The following is a 21,152-nucleotide window of genomic DNA, read 5'->3' on the forward strand; positions in this document are numbered from 1 at the left end:
CTGATTGCAGGCAAAAGAGGATTATGCATACGCTGATGCTAGTGTTGAGCACCGTGGAGTCTGGTCCACACGTGCGAGCAGGACATGAAGTGAATTTGTGATTTTATTTTGCCCTTTGGCGTAGGTTACACTCAAGGGAAAATTAAAATCTCCCTCTGTCTGATTTGATTTTTCTCTTCGTCGTGTGTCTTCAAGACTTACAGGACTTACAAAGAGCAAAAGAAAATCGGGGCTTCGACGCTGTTGCTGGATATACAGCAACGCGGGACTCAAACTGCTGTCGGAAGAGCAAGGTCGTCACTATTGCTGCCCAGAAACAGCAGCTCGGGACCGTTCTCGCCGTTGTCAGAAGAGGGGCTGTTGTGCCTCGCCGTTGCCGGAAGAAAGGGTGTTGTGTGTTGTTGGAAGAGAGGCTATTGTGCCTCGTCGTTGCCAGAAGAGGAGGCTGAGAAGGGCGACGCCATTTCTGTAGAGAACGGACTCTGCTGGTCGACGCTGCAAAGAAGGGTCTCTGCTAGTCGACTGTGTGTAAAAGGTGCAAAGAAAGATACTAGTCCCATTTGTATTGTGATTCCCTGCAGCTCCCGTGGACGTAGGCAATTTGCCGAACTACGTAAAATTTTGTGTCGTGTGATTACCTGTCTTTTTACTGTCATCGGTTTTTCAAAACAACTGGTATCAGAGCAGAGGTTCGGTTGAGGGAAAAATGATGGCTGGGGATGAAGTCAAGCTATCAGGGATCGAGAAGTTCGATAGCAAGGACTATGGATTCTGGAGGATGTAGATAGAGGACTACCTCCATGGGAGGAAACTCCATCTTGCACTATTGGGGAAGAAATCAGAAAAAATGGAGGAAGACGATTGGAATCAGTTGGATCGACAGGTTATGGGGATTATTCAGCTAACCCTGTCGAGATCCGTTGCACACAACGTCAGTAAGGTGAAGACGACTATGGGTCTCTTAGAGGTCTTGTCAGGTATGTACGAAAAGCCTTCAGCGAATAACAAAGTTTATTTGATGAAAAAGTTATTCAATTTGAAGATGGTAGAAGGTACATCTGTTGCACAACATCTGAATGCTTTTAATACTATCATAAATCAATTGTCATCTGTTGAAATTGAATTTGATGATGAGATACGTGCTTTGATACTAATGGCTTCATTGCCAAATAGTTGGGAAGCCATGAGAATGGCTGAGTAATTTTGTCGGTAAATCAAAGTTGAAAAATGATGATATTCGTGATTTGATTTTGGCTGAGGAGGTACGTAGGAGGGATTCAGGCGAGACTTCGGGTTCGAGTTCCGCATTGAATGTTGATTCTCGGGGGAGATCACATGACAGGAACTCAAACAGAAACAGATCAAAGTCAAAGTACAGGGGCAAGAGTAAGTCAAGGCCTGGTCAACAGGCAACTTGTTGGAACTGTGGCAAAGCTGGCCACTTAAAGAGAAACTGTAAAAGCCCTAAGAAAATCGAGAATGATAGTGCAAATGCAGTAACTGAAGAAGTACAAGATGCACTATTGCTTGCAGTTCATAGTCCAGTTGATGACTGGATACTGGATTCTGGGGCTTCATTCCATACATCCTACCATCAGGAGATAATGCAAAACTATGTTGCAGGTGACTTTGGGAAGGTATATTTGGCTGATGGAGAGGCCTTGAACGTGATGGGGATGGGAGACATTGACATTGCACTCCCTAACAAGAACAAATGGACCTTGCAAAAGGTCAGGCACATTCCTGAATTGAAGAAGAACCTCATTTCTGTTGGGCAGCTTGATGACTGTGGCCATTCAGTGGTGTTCTCAGATAACACCTGGAAGGTCACCAAAGGAGCATTGGTACTGGCTCGGGGTAAGAAAATCGGTACACTCTATTCGACTACTGGTTTGATTAATACTATTGTTACTACCGTTGCAGAAAGCACAACAGATTTATGGCATTGCAGGCTTGGCCATATGAGTCAGAGGGGCATGACAGAACTGTTGTCCAGAGGCAAGCTACTAGAACTAAAATCAGTTGATCTCAGTATGTGCGAGAGTTGCATTATGGGGAAACAGAAGAAGGTCAGTTTTTTGAAGGGTGGGAGAACACTGAAGAAAGAAAAATTGGACCTTGTGCACACAGATGTGTGGGGACCTCCCCAGTGGCATCCCTTGGAGGTTCTCGTTACTATGTCACGTTCATTGATGATCCTAGTAGGAAGGTATGGGTTTATTTTTTGAAGCATAAATGTGAGGTATTCAATGTGTTCAAAATTTGGAAGGCCATGGTTGAAACAGAGACAAGCTTGAAACTGAAATGTTTGAGGTCTGATAATGGAGGTCAGTATATTGATGGCAGGTTCAAAGAATGTTGTGTAGCTCAAGGTATCAGAATGGAGAAGACTACTCCTGGGACACCACAACAAAATGGAGTTGCTGAACATATGAACAGAACTATCAATGAGCGTGCTAGAAGCATGAGGTTGCACGCTGGATTACCACCTACTTTCTGGGCAGATGCAGTCAGTATTGCAGTTTACTTGATCAACAGAGGACCATAAGTTCCGTTGGATTGTGGATTGCCAAAGAGGTCTGGAGTGGGAAAGAGGTCAAATTTTCTCATCTTAAACTTTTTGGTTGTCTTTCTAATGTTCTTGTTGGTTCTGATGCTCGCAGTAAACTTGAGACCAAGTCAAAGAAATGTTATTTTATTGGCTATGGAGACGAGGCATTTGGCTATCGTTTCTGGGATGATCAGGGTCAAAAGATTATAAGAAATAGGAATGTGATTTTCAATGAGAAGATTGTATACAAGGACAAGTCTAGTACAGTTGCTGAAGCAGCTCCTCAGGAGTCCGAGTTCGTGAGATTGGATGACCTACTAGAGGCCACAGTGCAGTGCAGAGATACAAGTGACGGGGAGAGTGGGTCCAGTGCACCCACTCCTATTATTCCGCAGTCAGATCCAGAGCCGTCCACTCCTATAGCTGCAGTTCGCAGGTCAGTCAGGACTATTCGGTCTCCACAACGTTTCTCACCTATTTTGAATTATATTCTGCTGACAAATGGTGGAGATCTGCAAAGTTAGAAGAAACCTTGCAAGATGAAAATTCTAGCAAGTGGGAGTTGGCAATGAAGGAAGAGATGGATTCCTTGTTAGAAAATCAGACATGGGAGTTGACTGAACTTCCACCAGGGAAGAAGGCATTGCACAACAAGTGGGTGTACCGGGTGAAAACTGAGCATAATGGCAGTAAGAGGTACAAGGCTAGACTTGTTGTAAAGGGCTTTCAGCAGAAGCAGGGTATTGATTACTCTGAGATTTTCTCTCCTGTGGTGAAGATCACAACCATCAGGTTAGTGTTGTCCATGGTTGCTGCTGAAGATTTATTGCTTGAGCAGTTAGATGTGAAAACAACTTTTCTTTATGGAGACCTTGAAGAAAACATCTATATGCACCAACCTGAGGGCTTTGTAGCACAGGGAAAGGAAGGTTCAGTTTGCAGACTGAAGAAGAGCTTGTATGGCCTGAAGCAAGCTCCTAGACAGTGGTACAAGAAATTTGACAGCTTTATGTCCAGTGCAGGTTACATCAGATGTCAGGCAGATCATTGTTACTATGTTAGGTATTTTGACAATTCTTACATCATTCTGTTACTGTATGTGGATGACATGCTTATTGCAGGGACTAGTATTGATGAGATTAATAATTTGAAGAAGCAGATGTCAGAGCACTTTGCAATGAAGGATTTGGGAGTTGCGAAGCAAATCCTTGGTATGAGAATTGTCAGAGACAGAGTCAGAGGCACGTTGAGACTCTCGCAGGTTGAGTATGTGAAAAAGGTACTCAGCAGGTTCTATATGGATAAGGCCAAACCAGTTGGCACACCCTTGGGCAGTCACTTCAGACTCAGCAAGGATCGGTCACCTAAGTCAGAGGAGGAACTAGATTACATGAGTAAGGCTCCTTATGCCTCAGCCATTGGTTCACTTATGTATGTTATGGTTTGTACTAGACCGGATATTGTCCATACAGTGGGAGTTGTGAGTAGATACATGAGTAACCCAGGAAAACAGCATTGGGAAGCAGTGAAGTGGATTCTGAGGTACTTAAAAGGCTCCTCAGATACGTGCTTGTGTTTCTCAGGAAAGATCTTAGAGGTGAGGGGCTATGTTGATGATGATCTAGTTGGAGATATTGATAAAAAAAAAAGTACCACAGGGTTTGTTTACACTCTGGGTGGTACTGCAGTTTCATGGGGTTCAAATCTACAGAAAACAGTTTCTTTGTCTACCACAGAAGCTGAGTACATTGCAGTATCAGAAGCTGCGAAGGAGATGATCTGGCTACAGGGCTTCTTGGAGGAATTGGGAAAAAAGAATCAAAAGGGCACTCTCTACTGTGATAGTCAGAGTGCCATATTCCTTGCCAAGAACCCAACATTTCATTCCAGGACAAAGCACATTCACATCAGGTATCATTTTATACGATCATTGTTAGATGATGAACAGTTGGTACTTGAGAAAAAATTGTGAAAGTAAGAACCCTGCTGATATGTTTACAAAGGGTGTTACACTTGAGAAACTGAAGTTGTGCGCAACTTTAGTTGGTCTTCTAGCATGAAGACAGGAGTAGTGAGTTGCAGAGGTAGTGGATATGATGTTTGAGGAAGAGGGTGATACAATGGGTGTACTAGTCTCCAAGTGGGAGAATTGTTGAGTACGGTGGAGTCTAGTCCACACGTGCGAGCAGGACATGAAGGAAATTTGTGATTTTATTTTGCCCTTTGGCGTAGGCTACACTCAAGGGAAAAATCAAATCGAAAAATTAAAATCTCCCTCTGTCCGATTTGATTTTTCTCTTCGTGGTGTGTCTTCGGGACTTACAGGACTTACAGAGAGCAAAAGAAAATCGGGGCTTCGATGCTGTTGCTGGATATACAGCAACGTGGGACTCAAGCTGCCTTCGGAAGAGCAAGGTCGTCACTGTTGCTGCCCAGAAACAACAGCTCGGGACCGTTCTCGTCGTTGCCGGAAGAGAGGTTGTTGTGCCTCGCTGTTGCCGGAAGAAAGGCTATTGTGTGTTGCTAGAAGAGAGGCTATTATGCCTCGTCGTTGCCGGAAGAGGAGGCTGAGAAGGGCGACACCATTTCTGTAGAGAACGGGCTCTGCTGGTCGACGCTGCAGAGAAGGGTCTCTGCTAGTCGACGCAGTGTAAAAAGGTGCAAAGAAAGATACTGGTCCCATTTGTATTGTGATTCCTCCGATTGAAGAAATAAAAATCCTCTGCAGCTCCTGTGGACGTAGACAACTTGCCGAACCATGTAAAATTTTGTGTCATGTGATTACCTATCTCTTTACTGTCATCGGTTTTTCATAACAGTTAGATGATGACTTTTGTGATAACCTAGCTCCATGTTTGAAAAAGACGAAAAAAGTTGAAAAGTAGCTAAAATGGCCAGGTTCGGCTTTATCTCGTCTCTCAGTTGGATCTGATGTATGTTCCGGCGCCATTTACCGTAATGATCCGACAGATATAGAATTTAGAATCCCATGTAAATCAACTAAGAAGAAGAAGAAGACGAAGAAAAATAAGAAAATATCAACTACAAAAGGGAGAGATTTTGGACTACTAGGAAGGAGTGGTGCAGTACTTTAATGCTCTCAATCTCTTAACCGATGCATTTATTTATAGTTTTTACAATGTTTTTCGGGCTACATCTTTATAAAAAGAAGAGACATAAAAAAGAAAAGTACTTAATACTTTCATGTCATCTTTATGAGAAACATCCTATATTACCCATATACCTTCTCTTAGACATGTGGGCTTTCTTGCCTTGGATTTGTGGGCTTGAGCCCATCTTCTAACACTACCCTCAAGCTGGAGGAGAAAATATATAATAGATACCTAGCTTACCACATATAAAGGATATGATTTTAGATTTAACTGGTTTAGTGAGGATATATGCTACTTGCTCTTGTGATGAAACATGTTTGAGGGAGATTATAACTGCTTGAAATTTCTCCTGTATAAAGTAGCAATCCACCTCAATGTATTTAGTCCTTTCATGGAAGACTGGGTTTGAAGTAATATGAATGATTGCTTGATTACCACAGTGTAGATTCATGAGAGCTCCTTCGTAAAATCCTAATTCGGTAAGAAGGGTCTTGATCCATAGGAGTTCACTAATTGTGTAGGTCATAGCTTTGTATTCTGCTTCGGCGCTATATCTTGCAACCACATTTTACTTATTACTTCTCTATGTAATCAGGTTCCCTCCAACAAGTGTGCAACATCTAGACGTAGATTTTCTATCATCAGGCGATCCAACTCAATCTGCGTCTGAGAAACTTTCTATGTTAAAGTGGCCACGTTTTTTATAAAGTAGTCCTTTTCTCGGAGCTCCTTTTAAGTATCATAATATTTTCTCCAAGGCTTGCTAGTGGGTAAGTTGTGATTTATGCATGTACTAACTCACCACGCTTACAGTATATGATATGTCTGGTCTAGTTACCGTGAGGTAGATCAATTTGCCTACAAGTCTTTGATATTTACCAATATCTTCTCCAGTCGTTGCACATAATTTTACATTCATATCCATAGGTGTGTCAACTGGTCGATACCCCTTCATTCATGTTTCTTCGAGGAGGTCCAAAACATACTTCCGTTGAGACAATATTATCCCTTGTTTGGATTGAAAAACTTCTACACCCAAAAAATAATTAAGCAGTCCCAGGTCTTTAGTTTTGAATTCCTGACATATCATATTTTTTACCTCTTGTATGTTATGTGCATCATCGCCGGTTAAGATAATGTCATCAACATATGCAGTAAATAATATTCTTCCTTTTGAAGTATCTTTAAAGTATAGTGAATGATCTACTGTGCACCAACGAAAGCCAAACCGTAGTAGTGTTTGGCTAAAATTTTCAAACCAAGCCCAAGGGGACTGTTTAAGCTCATATAAAAACTTTTGTAACCGGCATACAGACTCCCCCTCAACCACATAACCAGGTGGTTGAACTATATAAATTTCCTCACGGATATCCCCATCTAGGAAAGCATTTTTTACATCGAGTTGATATACGGGCTATAATGAGTTAGTAGCAATAAATAATAGGATACGTTCCGAATTTAACTTGGCAACAAGATAAAAGGTCTCCTCATAATCCACTACATAAGACTGAGTGTATCATTTAGCAACGAGTCTGACTTTAAGATGAGCAATGGACTCGGACCCATCTGGGTTATATTTAACCGAAAACGCCCATTTACAACCGATTGGTTTTTTTCCTTTTGGGAGCAGTGCTAAGTGCCAGGTTTGATTCTCATATAAGGCATGCATTTCCTCATCCATAACCGCCTTCCATCCTGGATGCTGTAGGGCCTCGTGATAGGACTGCAGAATTGAAGTAGAAGAAAGAAATGCAAGGAACTGAGAGCAAGCGGAAGACAAACGATGGTGAGACATAAAATTGGATATAGAGTGAGAAGTATTACAGGAATGACGTTCATTTCTTAAAGCAATAGGCCATATATCAAATTCTAAACCAAACATGGGATGGGATGAACTTACCTCAGGTGGATCCGAAAACTCCATAGATGAGGTGTCGGCCGGTGCTTCAGGGGTTGAGTAATATCGACATTGAAGTGCACAATTAGACAAAGAGTGATAGGAGGAAATGACAGACCTGGAGGAGCATCATTCGAGGAGTAGAATGGGGTGTCCTCAAAGAAGGTCACATCTTGAGATACAAGCATCCTATGAAGGGTAGGATTGTAACAGAAATACCCTTTTTGGGTGCAAGAGTACCCCAAGAAAATACACTTCTTAGAATGATGAGTAAGTTTACTCTTTTGTGGATATGTGACATGGACAAAGCATGTACAACCAAAAGCCTTGAGGGGAAGAGAAAAGGGGTTTTCACCAGGAAATAATACAAAGTAAGGAGTTTTATGACTAAGAACAGATGAAGGTAACCTATTGATAAGAAAATAGGCCATAAGTATAACATGAGGCTAATAAAAGTAAGGTACCTTCATGGAGTAGAGGAGGCCTCGAACAACTTCAAGAAGATGACGATTCTTTCTTTCAACAACACCATTCTATTGAGGGGTATAAGCACACGGTGTTTGATGGATAAAGCCTATTACCCTCACAAAATGATTGGAACTCAATAGACAAATATTCCTTAGCGTTATTAGACCTAAGAATTTGAATTTTTTTGCCAAATTGAGTTAACACCATAACATGAAAGGTTTTAAAGATAGTAAGTATTTCAGATCATTCTTTAAAGAGATATAACCACGTGACCTAGGTAAAATCATTAACAAACGTAATAAAGTATTTAACATGAGAAATATTAGAGACACACAAAGGTTCCCATACATCAGTTTACTAAATAAAAAGGAGCATTAGTTGTAGTTGTAAGGCGAGGAGAATATATACTCCTATGATGTTTACTTAATTAACAAACCTCACAATTTAAAGTAGAGAGATTTTAACGAAGGAAGTAAATGACGAAGGGAAAGCGTAGAAGGATGGTGAAGCTGGTTGTGCCTCAGATGTAGTGGATGATAAGGTAGCTAATGGAGGGAGGTTGAAGTAGTACAAACCCCTTTTTTTATGGTCGTCACCAATCACTCATTTCGTAGTTAGATCCTGAATTGTACAAGAAGATGGTGAGAAGGTGACAAAGCAATTCAGATATTTTGTGATTTGGTTAACTGAAAGAAAATTTAAAGGAAATTGAGGGACAAATAAGACATCTTGAAGAAGGATAAAATATGCATTAGATGAGGAACTCTTGCCAAGTACTTTGGTTTGGGTACCATTAGCAATAATAACAAATTTATTGGGAAAATATAGAGATATAGAATGAAGCATGTGTTCGTTACCTAACAGGTGCTCGGAGGCCCTGAAGTCTATGATCCAAGAGGAGGAAGAGGAAGAGGAAGAAAGCATCCTGAATCAATGGTGGTAGTAGTGGTAGGTACCGGTGGAAGAGAAGACTCCATAAGGGATTTCATCTTCTAAAATGTGGCATAATCTTTAGCAGATGGTCGTGGCCACGGCTAATAGTTTTCCATAAGTTGGTTTTGACCACCACAGTAGTTGCATAAGCGAAGCTCAGTGCATGTATGGGTAGAACCCGTTCTACCACCTCTTGTGTGACCCCCTTTAAAATTTATGTTGCATCTGCGGTTAGAGAATGATGTACCCCTATTACCGGAGTACATAGCCGATGGAGCATAAATAGGGGGGACGTAGTAGTAGAAGATAGGTCAGGGATCCATAGCAATGTAGCATTGATTTCATCAAAGGATAGAAGTATGGATGAGCTATAGAGTTGGATCTTAGCAAACTCAAGATATGGCTTGATATTCGTCAAATAAATGGTTGTTGCCAAGGCTTCCCATTGCGTTTCTTGAACCACAATATCTATTGAGTACGGTTGAGCAATCTTCTATTCTTGAAGAAGTCCCCGAAACTTGGCCAAGAACTCATGAATATTATCCCCTTGTTTAGTAGTCAGCATATTTTGTAAGACATCAAATTTTTTTTTGCAAGGAGACCATGCTAGAGTATAACTTTGCATATGTGTCCCAAATATCCTTACTATTTCAAAGTGGACCACATTGTTGGCTACATGTTCTTCCATGTTATTTATGAGTCAACTAATAACCAGATTATCATTTTTAACCCACTTGAAGCAGGCTACATCTTCATCAATCGGAGGAGAGGGTTTGTTTAAGTGACCGAGAAGATCACGAGTAATGAGAACTCATCGTACCGATTGTGACCAGCTAAGATAATTGGAGAGACCTCTCAAGGGGGTAGAAGTAATTCTGAGTATGCCACTCTTTCTACTTGTATGTCCAATCTCCATGATGAAACAAATCAAATTCTTAAATCACACCAAGATTAATTGTAAAGGGTATCTAAAAAAAATCGACTAATGCAACTTGGAAGATCCGTCCGTGGACCAAATCAGGCACCTACAAAGAGAGATATAATTTTTTTTTCCACAAGAGTAGGTACTAAATCATCAAAGAATTTGTGCTTATGTCAAGTGGAGCATCCAGAAATCAATCAATTCATCTTATATCTTTTTAAAAAAAATGATAGATTTAAATCCTTATGCCTTAATCCAAACTCAAAAAAATTGTGGTCAAACACTTAAGAATCACAATCTTCTTTTGAGATCCTTAGTAGCAAGTCAAGTCTCTTATAACTCCTCAACTCATGGGAACAATCAACTTCAAAGAAACAAGTGTTGGAGTTCAAGGAAGTAGAAGGGGCAACAAAATAATAGAGGCAAGTAGACACTGAAATTTGAACCATGTGACGATCATCCATCAAAATAACAAGACCCCATGAACAATGCCAAATGTGAGAGAACTTACAGCAACGTGTGCTGGTACTCCAACTCATAGAAAATTGATCCAAGTTACATGAAGGTAACCGAATTGCAAATCATTTTTATCAACTCATCAATCTTGATGAAACACTAGTAGCAACCAATCTTGATCAAACTTGCAATTTAGCTACAAGAATATCAAGATTATAACATCACAAGAGATTAATCTTCGCAACTTCTCATGTGAAGATCATCTTATCTTGATGTAAATTAGAAATCAAGACCTCAACTTATAGAAGGAGAATATGCAAATAATGACCAGAATTGACTTATCTCTTCATGACTGGATTCCTTCTTTTATAAATAAATTCTTGGACAGATCTTCATAAATATTTACTTGTATACTTCATCAAGGGGGATCTTAAACTCCTTGCTATGATACCATGTAGAAATTAGGATCCCATGTAGAAGACTTAGATCAACCAAAAAGAAGGAGAAGAGAGGAAGAAGGGATCAACTACAAAAGAGAGAGAGCTTGGACTAGGAGGAAGGAGAGGTGCACCGACCAAGGGAAGGAGGGAGGTTAGACGAACTTTGAAGAAAGGAAGAGAGAGCTTCAATGCTTTATTTCTTAGCCAACACTTTTATTTATAACTTTTATAATGCCCTTAGGGCTACAACTTTATAAAAGAAGACACAAAAAGGACAAGTATTTACGCATTCATACCTTCTTTATAAAAAACATCCTATATTACCTATATGTCATCACTTAGACGTGTGAGCTTCTTTTCCTTGAACTTATGGGTTTGAACCCATCTTCTAACAAGAGCATTCAGACCATCTATTTGTTGGAATTATGGTTTCAAATATATTATTTATAAAATAAAAATACCATGATATTAGGGGCGTGGGGCCCACTTCTAGATGTTTTGTCATTGAATGTTCAGTACAGAGAATAATGACCAGCACATCCCCCTGTAGAGGTAGATTCATTGGTTGCATTGACTGGACACATCCCTTGGGCATAAGGAGATATATCTCTCTTGAGGGGATGTATCTCTCCTTAGGGGATGTATCTCTCCTAAGGGGATGTATCCTTATGAATAGTCATAAGTGCCACACCCTTTGGAAATCTATAAATTCCTCCATGGTCTTACAAGTGAAGTTAAGGCTATTTGCACACCCAGTCTGGCTGAACGGGAGCAAATTTATCACTTGTAAACGAATTATCAAAAGTTATCTTGTGCACTTCAAGTTCTATTTATAATCTTCAAGATGAAAGGTACGCTCTCTTTATTCTTATTATTTTAATTCTATGATATATATATGACTCTCATAATAAGAAAAATTATGAAAGATTTAATATTTATTTCTATGATGTTTATTTTATTATTATTAGACAACAAATCTAACACTATTTGCGTCGTTATTAGCATCGTTATGTTGTTTGCCGTTTAGAAGGTAATGTGGTGAAAATAATCTTGCACAACACTAGACTCGGGGAGTTCTCTCCTCCTGGTTATTTGGGTTGAAATCTCTCCAGATCTTGTCTCTCTTCGGCAATCGGTTTGTGGGAACAGTTCCTGAAGAATTCGCAGGTATTGGGACGCTAAGAAAGCTTTCGAGTGACAATGCACTTTCTGGGGAGATTCCTAACTTTCTGTGCGATCTCGAGAGCCTACGTTTGCTCGATTAGTCGAAGAACTCATTTACGGAAGAAATACCTCCGGCTTTGTTCAAGAACTGTTACAGAACCAGGTTTATTTCGCTGTCACAGAACAATCTCTACGGCGAAATTCCACGTTCTATCGTGAATTGCTCGACGCTAACTGGCATTAATTTTCTTTTTACTAATGTATCGGGGACTTTTCCGTCTGCACTTTGTGCTCCTCCAGATATGGCTTCTCAGAAGTAATAGAGTTGAAGGAAGCCTTCCTGACCTTTCTTCTGTTTGTCCAGGCTTGGAATTTCTCGATCTTGCAAGCAATTCTTTTTGTGGACTACTACCCTTCGATTTCCTTGACACTCGAACTTGTGGTGATCACTTGAGTATTTTCGATGTCTCAAGGAATCAGTTAAATGGACAAATTAGTTCCAGTATTTCCAACTGCACGAACCCTAGGTTTTTGAATTTAGGGTTTAACATGCCAAATGGAAGAATTCCTGCCGATATTGCAAATATTAAGATGCTTTCAGTTCACGTATTGGGAAATAACTCTATCCAAGGAACAATTCCTTCAGGTGCTAGATTTGCACAACCTTCAACTGCTTGGTGAAGTACCGGAAGTTCTTAGCAACTGCAGATTTTTTCTAGAACAGTGAGTCTGATTGTCATTCACTATTTACCAACCAATTGCTTGAACTCGAAGTGACATTTTAGTCAACATTGAAGTTAAAGTTGAAATTAGACTTCAAATTCAGGGCAATAATTTGATTCAACTTTAACTTTTCCTTGGGTGTGAGTGTAGATGACTTCAAGGACATGGAAAACATATTCCAATGTTAGTACCCCAAATAAAAAATTATGATATTAACAAGAGAATGAATAATTTTTTATAATATACTTAAATAGAATTTATACCTAAGCAGATAATTAACCAAAATAAACATGGTTATTATACAAATAAGTGATTTAATGTAATATTAAAATACATTATATACTAATTAATGAAACACTATATTATATTAATTAATGATTGCAGTTTATTATAAAATAATATAATAATTACTTGTGATTGTAATAAATTATAAAAAATAAATAAAATTAAAAAATAACATAAGCGAATATGATAAATAAATAATTTAATTTATAATAACATAAGATATATTTTAACATTAAAAATCACTAATTTAATACATTAATAAAAAATAAATATAATAAATATATATATATATATTATTTTATCAATAACACAATATATATTTTTACGTATTATTAATTAATAATATATTGCCACAAAATTTAAAACCATTGGTTTAATTAATTATAGCAATGGGATAATTAAACCAAAATAATTGATCAAATGTTTACTTTAACAGTATTTTAATTAAGACTATTAAATCACTAATTTAATACAATAATTACAACATGAATATACTAAATAAATAAATAAATTATTTTATTAATAACAAAAGATGAATCTTTTACGTAGTATTAATTAATTATATATTTTTGAAAAATTAAAAATGATTATTTTAATTAATTATAAAAATAGGATAATTAAACCAAAATAACTGATCAAATGTTTGATTTAATAATATTTTAATTACCACTATTAAATCACTAATATAATATAGTAATTAAAAAATAAATATAATAAATAAATAACGCTAGTTTAATTTTTCCTAACTTAGGAAAAATTAAATCACAGCGTCGTGCAACGTCGTCTTCCTCACGACGCCGATAATGGTAGGGAGACAAGCCTAGATTCAAGCAGATGAACATGAGGAATCTGTTGTCCCTCACATAAGATAGTTTTAATGCTTCAAAAAAGTTGAAACCATTGATTTTTGTAGGCTCTCCCCTCCTTAAAGCGTCCCCCACATAGGCCTCTCCAAGATCTCTACATCTCTGTCACTTCTGGTTATGAGGATCAAGATAAATGCGGAACTATAACTCTGACTAGTAGGCAACGGCAATGGAGGCAACGCTCTGACGGTACGTCGGAGGCCTTGCAGTAGAGACGCTCTGCGATGGAGTGGCAATAGGCAACTGCGACTAAGGTTGAGAGGGAGAAGAGAGAGGGAGAAGGGAGATGAGTGCGAAGACGAGAGGAAGAAGAGAGTGGGAGAAAAACATTTGGGGGAGGAAAACCGAGAGGGAGAAGAGAGTGTGAGACAGAACAAAAAAATTCGATGCATCCCGAACGATGGCTTCAAGTGAATGATTCAAAAAATCGGGCTGAATCACAATTTCACCATTTTAGCTTGAGTAGATTACTTGCTTCACCACTAACGGCCTAATTAAATGAACTACTTAATACGCGTGAACTTCATTGTAGACTAACCCCACCTTAATGTTTTGCAGGGATTATCAGGTAACCAATTGCAGAGAAAAATTCCTCGAAACCTTTACAATATGACCTACCTGAAACTTCTGGACCTTCATAATAATCAACAGACTGGAGACATTCCACTGAGTCTTGGAGAGCTTTTCAATTGAAAGGAAGAGCAAGAGGAGTAAGTCTAGTCAATCCTCAACTTGATTATAACTTGAAAAGAGTAAATTAACTAGGACAAAGAAAAGGAAAATGTTAAACTACACTAAACCAAATTGGGTGAGAGAAACACACCATCTCTATAAATTAAAGGAACATCAATTTATAGACTATGATCTTATACCATGATGAATTTCTGAAAAAAAAAGAGAAATACTTCACTGACTTATTTATAATAAGTACAATGAGCCTCTATTTATAATAGAGACAACAAGTAGATTTAGACTACAACTAAACTATATTTGTCTCAGTTACACCCAAAGTTTAACACTTAAAATAAGTCATAACACAATTGAACAATTAAGCAAAAATAAAACTAATAAACCTAAAACACCTTTAAATAGGACTCTTTTGTGAAACTTCCTCCTGTGAAACTCCTACAAGACTCTACCATATTAATTACTGTTCTATGAGACTTCTTTCTATGAGAGTCAAGTAAGACTCTTTCATACTTGATCTTCAACAAAGGTTCATCCCAATAAAAAATTAAAAAGTACTCATCGATAATTCTCAAAAAAAAATTATTATCTTTTAGTTTCTTCTACCAAACAATGTATTGTTATCTTTTAGTTTTTTATTTGATTGATCAAAAGAGAGAAAAATGAATTAATTGATTCAATCTAGACCATACTATATGCTCTTTAATTTTCACTACATAATATAATGTATTTATCAAATAGAATTCTTTTCTAAAATTTATATCTATAGCTTTAGATGGTTAACTTCTTTTTTGTCATATTCTATGTATTATTTATTGTTTTACACTTAAATGGGTTAAATGAATCTGAAAGCTCCAGCTTTGGTTCTATATTTTTATACTATTTCATAAACAACTATACACACTCACTTTCCATTCATTGGTGAGCATCGGGTTGGGGGTTTTACGAGGAACCAAACCTGACCCAACCCAAAAAACCCAAGTTCGAGTTTGTAATTTCACACTAAGGGTCAAAGACAGGGGCGCAAAAAAAAAAAAAAAAAAAAACCTATGGAGTCTCAAATCAGAGACGTTTTCCAAACCCGACCCAAACTCAACCCACATATGAAACAAAGATATTAAATGGGGTTGAAACAGGTTGGGTTTTACATGGATTGGGAGGGAATGGGTCGGGTTTAACTTGGGTTTACAGGGATGGGCAGGGATGGGGTTATAAGGATGGTGATCGGGTCAGATTCGGATTTGTTGAATCAGGTTTCAAGGCCAGAGATCAGGTTCGAGTTCAGGTTTTGGTAAACCTGACCTGACCCAATCTGTGCCCATGCCTATATTTCCGTTTGTAACTAAATGGCGGGGATCCTTTGTGCCAAAAACACAAAAGGCTCTATAATTGTGGAATTTGGTAAGAATCGTTTCACTACTTATACTTCATATGGAGAATCAAAATCACTCATTGATGTTAAGATGAAAAAGAAAAAGAAATAAATATGGTTAGTTCTCAATCAGTAACGTCTCCGTAAAAAAATATAAGAGTTACAAGCATGTTGACCCTGAGAACATACTTGATTCACTTGTCCACCAAAGTTCAGCAAAAGACTTTGAGCCTGTATCTATATGCAGGCTAATATTTTTCCCATGTTCATTCTTCTGAAGCCAAAACAAGAATCCCACTTCATTAGCATCCAAGGTTATTGGAATGCAAAATAAATCAGTGAAAAGCTATAAATATTGCGAGAAAAAAAAATGGGGAGATTTCTGACTCCGTAGTAGAGATCAAACTAGAGGATTTTATCAAGAATGACAACATCTGCTGGCTGTCACTTGGGAACCAATGGTAATAGAGCCGACAAAGGCTTGTGAGGTCTGCAGTTAAGGAACAGACAGAAGGCTTGGATACCAGAAAACAGTCTTTACAACCAGTCCCTTGAGAAATTTCCTTGTTCCTTAATACAAAGAATGTACATGGATTGAAGTCTTGCATTTTCAACTATGAACAATAGACTAGTAAGGCGACATGATCAGAATCTTTAACCCAATTGCGCAACTTGAACAAATGAATTTGATATTAGCTGCGTCAGGAAACTTTCAGAATCCGTTCCATTACAACAGAAACATCATCTTCAGTCAATGTGGTAAAACAACAACGAAACCATCCAGGTTCGATACAGTGACAAGATGATCCTGGTGTTATATTAATCTTAGCTACATTCAACAGCCTATCCCACAGCTCAAGCTCACCTTTCTCACTGTAAGATCGAATGAATTTGCTCATGTCTGCCCAACAGTAAAAACCTCCACTGCTGTCAGTGCACTCAATTCCCAACTGTTTCAGCCCATTCACAAACAGCTCATACATCTTCCGCAATCTAGCCCTAGTGACTTCAATGAAATTATCTAAATATGCTGAATCTGAAAGCATTGACATTAGCAAATGCTGCGTTGGAGCTGAAATAGCAGAAAACCTAGCCATCCTTGTAGCTGCAGCCAATACCTTTTCATTGAAAGAATAGATAACCCCCACTCTAAAGCCAGGAAGAGAGAGATCTTTTGAAAGCCCATACACTATGTGAACCCTGCTTCTGTCAAAATCTTCAGACTCTACAATCTCAGCCATGCTAACAAACTCACCACTCCCATGTGTTGACCCAGCAAATATCTCATCAGAAATTATATGTATGTTTTTTTCCTTAGCAAAGTCTAGAAGAGCATAGAGTGTTCCCCTATCAATAATATTCCCTACAGGGTTTGAAGGGTTTGAGATGAGAACAGCACGTACTTTTGTGCCTCGTTTCTTTGCCTGATTGAATGCTCTATCAAGGGCAGCTACACTTAGATTGAAGTTGTCAGTGCTTCGGCATGGCACTGGAATGAGCTCTACTCCAGTTCTACATTTCACATCCCTGTCAAAACTGAAGAGGGCATTTCCCTCAGAAAGGTAAGAATATTATAGTTTTGAATATTCACCTAAATGAGAAGACAAAAAAAAAAAAAAGTACCCAGGATAATACGGGGAGGGCACTAAAAATGCATTTCCAGGATCGGCAAGGCAGAAACTGAGTATTTCAACTGCAGGTGTTGCACCAGCTGTTAATACCATTTGTGATGCGTCAAAATTAACTGGTCTTTGCATTACTTGTTCCATGAATCCAGCTATAGCCTGCATAATGAAGTAGTGAGATATTTCCCTAATTGGAGATTTTGAAAAAGCAGGTCAACTAACACCAGCAAACTATAAAGTAAACCAGGAATTTGACATTTGTTGACATTAACACATTTGGAATAAGTGGATTAGGATTTTGGTTTTGTTTAGCAGGGGGGGGGGGAGGGGCTCATGAGGAAAGAGGCGTCATATAGATGTATAATCATCATTTAAAAAACAAAAAACAGAAGCTTGTGTTCTCCGTGTTGTTACCAGATGACGACAGCTAAGGTCCATTTCGCAATCAAGCTAAATATTTTAAAGGAGAGCAATAATATAGAGAAAGTCGCTGTTCACAAAATATAGTTAATTCAAGCAAAAAAACACATGATCAAATGGAAGCAACATAAGTCAGTTTATAGTTACACATACAAACCAGATAACCACAATTTGCATAGGATGAGCATAAGACCTCACAGCAAGAAGCAACTTTCAAACCAGAGACTAAATCCACAGAGCAAGGGTTTTAACCTCCTATATAAATGTCTAGCACATTTACTGAACAAAACAAAGTCCACAGCTTGAAGTACCAGCCGCAGACAAACACCAAGTCATTTTTTTCCAATGAATTTATCCTAGAAAATGAGCAAGGATCGAGCACAAGTAAACCAGTTCTGCACAATATTCCTCACTCTAGTAAACTAGTCATCAAATGAGATTTTCATTTTCACCTTTCATACAAATAAAATTACACTCTCTCTCATATGTAACATGTAAAATATCAACTTCAAAAAAAAAATATCCTCAAGAAATATGTGGATGCCACAAATGATACAATAAGAAAAAAAGAAAGAAAAGGAATAGCACCATTCATCCCTTCGAGGAAAAAAAATGGAAGTAAAAAGATGTAGATCACAGGATTGTACAAAATTGTTTTACTGAATTCCAGAGTAAAGTACAATAATACCTTCTAATTGACCTTGATCATTTAACATCTAATGCGTATAGGCACAAAACAAACATCAGATGCTCAGGTTTAGATCATTTCCATGTATCAGTGGTTAAAAGGAGTAAAAGATCAGTCTTAGCATACTAAAAACTCCTTATAATGTTGGTTTTCTTCAAAGAAACTCAATGGAGTAAAACTAAATTAAAACGTTCACCAGAAAAGAAAGATACAAATAAGAATAAGAACTTCCACAGGACTTGGCCACTCATTGTATCCACTGTTCCATCATTTTATATATGAACAGCAGCAATGACAAGATATTGCTACAAAAGTGCAATATGCAAAGAATCACTTTCCAACAGCCAAAGAGCCACGTTTCTGTATAAAAAATAAGCAAATGCACCCAAACAGTGACAACGGGATCAAAAGTGCGAGCAAATGTTGAGGATATTCATAAGTAAAAATCTTCATATCTCAAAAAAAGATAAAAGACAGTAAGAACAGCTGTGCCTGTAGGAAAAAGGGGAAATTGGGGAGCTTCGTAAAATACAGTGGATATCATTATATCTCCAGTTAAATGCCAAGTTGTAGGGAACTAACAGTTATACAAGACCACATTCTTTCCACCAAAGCGTTCTTGCAAGGTAAAAAAGACAAGAAATATAGTGGATATCATTATATCTCCAGTTAAATGTCAAGTTGTAGGCTACTAACAGTTATACAAGACTGAATTATTTCCACCAAAGCGTTCTTGTTAGGCCAAAAAGACAAGAGGAGAACAACCTGATGCCTGAGAAGAAATACCACTAAATATGTAATTAATATTCAATTGATTACCAAACATGCAACTAACAGATATACAAGACAATATTCTTTCCACCAAAGCGTTCTCGCTAGGTAAAAAAAGACACGAGGAGAACAACCTGATGTCTGAGACGGAAATACCATTAAATATGTAATTAGGTTTCAATTGGCTACCAAACATGATGCATAATCTACATGTTGTTAATAAAGTTAACAATCGACAAGCGTTACAAGAATATATCAGCACAACTTCAGTTTCCACGAGCACGGTTTTGACTAGTCGTGACAACAAACTGATAGATAGCAATAGCAATAAGAGAGCAAAAAGGAATATAGGTATGAGTAACGGGAACAGAAGAAACGTTCTCCATAAGAAAACAAGGAAAATCACAGATAAGGAACCGTGCTTACAATCTTCAGCTTCATCAACCCGTCAAAGGGTTGATACGTCGCAATTCCACTAAGATTCAATTCCGAACCCTCAGAAAAATCCTTCAGATGCTTCGCCAGCCACTCCTCAACAAGATCCATAGACAACTGCTCTAAAACACACTAAGTAAGACTTGAATCCAAATAAAAAATTCAATAATTGTAGTTGGAAAAAATTAAAGAAAAAATTGTACCCTGTTTTCGGCCAATCCAAGCTGAATAACTCCATCTGGATTAGTAATAGCATCGTAGGGATCATCCGCATACTTCTTGAGGCCAGCATAATACGCTGAGTCTCCGGACTTGAGAATCGAGGAAGCCCTGGAGGAAATATGAGCGGGACCCGCCGAACCCCTAGACGTGAGAAGTCCCCGGGAGAGGGAGCGGGGGATTCTGGCGAGGTCTGAGAGCTGTCCAGACGACGCAGAGGATGTGGGAGGAGAGGGCGAGGGAGGCCGAGGCGGAGAACGATTTTTTTTCAGATAAAGCTGCAAGAAATAGAAAAGGGCGCAGGGAATGACGGAACCGAGAACAAGACCTCCCCTCCCTTGGACCACCCCTTGCAGAGGCACAATCAGTCTCATGGCGGTTCCCCCACCAGAACTCTTTTTGGTCCTCTCCTCGTCTCTCTCCGATGCTGGCAGAAGGAATCGGTTGTGGGTCATTTGGGAGAAGCCTCTTATGGCTGGAAAACAACCATTGATTCACCTCGGCGACTTCGGAATCTGACGCTTTCGGACGGACAGTATATTATTGTTTCCTTGAGAAAACAAGTCTCCTCCGCCTTGGGGGGCGGAGAGAAGCGTATTGGGGAAGAGTGAAGAGCAGAAGAGTGGAATCTGAGTACCCCGTTTCTTTCTTTTTCCGCCGTTGCTTCGAGGAAGAGTGGGATATTGTCATTGGGATTTTTTTTTTTCGGCGAAGAGAACCGGAGCCTCCAACCTGTGAGGGGAAACTATAATTTTACCGGAAAACCCTTTCCACACTTCTCGAATAACAAAAAGGCGCAAGAGATTTTCCACTTGGACGACCTCAACTTCTAAGACAAGTAAGTACTGTCCATCTCCGCGGGTCCCAGCATCATCGTGACCAACGGTCCCGATCACATTTTAGGTTACGCATTTGCCGCTTATTTATATTTTGAACGTGTACTCTCTCCGCGCCACGTCCGGTACGAAAACGCCATCCAATGACAAGTTTTAGAAAGAGAGGGGTAAGAAGGTAAAAACGCCGGGGAGGTCGTTGGGTTGTCCGTCACGCGTGTGATATATCCTAGGAATATCTGGAGTGTGGACAAGCTGAGGTTTTCTGGAGAAGGAAGAAGAGA

At 38.7% G+C, this 21,152-nt stretch overlaps 1 protein-coding gene across 1 annotated transcript; it reads right to left on the reverse strand.

Annotated features, from left to right (window-relative positions):
- Positions 1–16,022: 16,022 nt before the first annotated feature.
- LOC137935141 (1-aminocyclopropane-1-carboxylate synthase 6-like) lies at positions 16,023–20,795 on the reverse strand. Its single transcript, XM_068779806.1, has 4 exons — positions 20,020–20,795; positions 19,808–19,933; positions 17,501–17,661; positions 16,023–17,413 (listed from the first exon to the last, which is right to left on the reverse strand). Exons 1-4 carry the CDS (start codon positions 20,488–20,490, stop codon positions 16,579–16,581), a joined length of 1,593 nt encoding a protein of 530 aa, XP_068635907.1. The 5' UTR covers positions 20,491–20,795; the 3' UTR covers positions 16,023–16,578.
- Between the last annotated feature and the right edge of the window lie 357 nt (positions 20,796–21,152).

This window comes from Aristolochia californica, unplaced genomic scaffold, assembly GCF_029961685.1.
Source record: "Aristolochia californica isolate CCGP_79_NKW_82.1479 unplaced genomic scaffold, dmAriCali1.0.hap1 SCAF_6, whole genome shotgun sequence".
NCBI classification, from domain to species: Eukaryota; Viridiplantae; Streptophyta; class Magnoliopsida; order Piperales; family Aristolochiaceae; genus Aristolochia; species Aristolochia californica.

Coding starts and splice junctions, on each gene's coding strand:
- LOC137935141 (XM_068779806.1), bottom strand. CDS start 20,490: ATGACCCACAACCGATTCCTTCTGCCAGCATCGGAGAGAGACGAGGAG. Junction 19,934..20,019: donor TTGGATTGGCCGAAAACAGG/GTACAATTTTTT, acceptor GTTTTAGAGCAG/TTGTCTATGGATCTTGTTGA. Junction 17,662..19,807: donor GGTTGATGAAGCTGAAGATT/GTAAGCACGGTT, acceptor TTCATTATGCAG/GCTATAGCTGGATTCATGGA.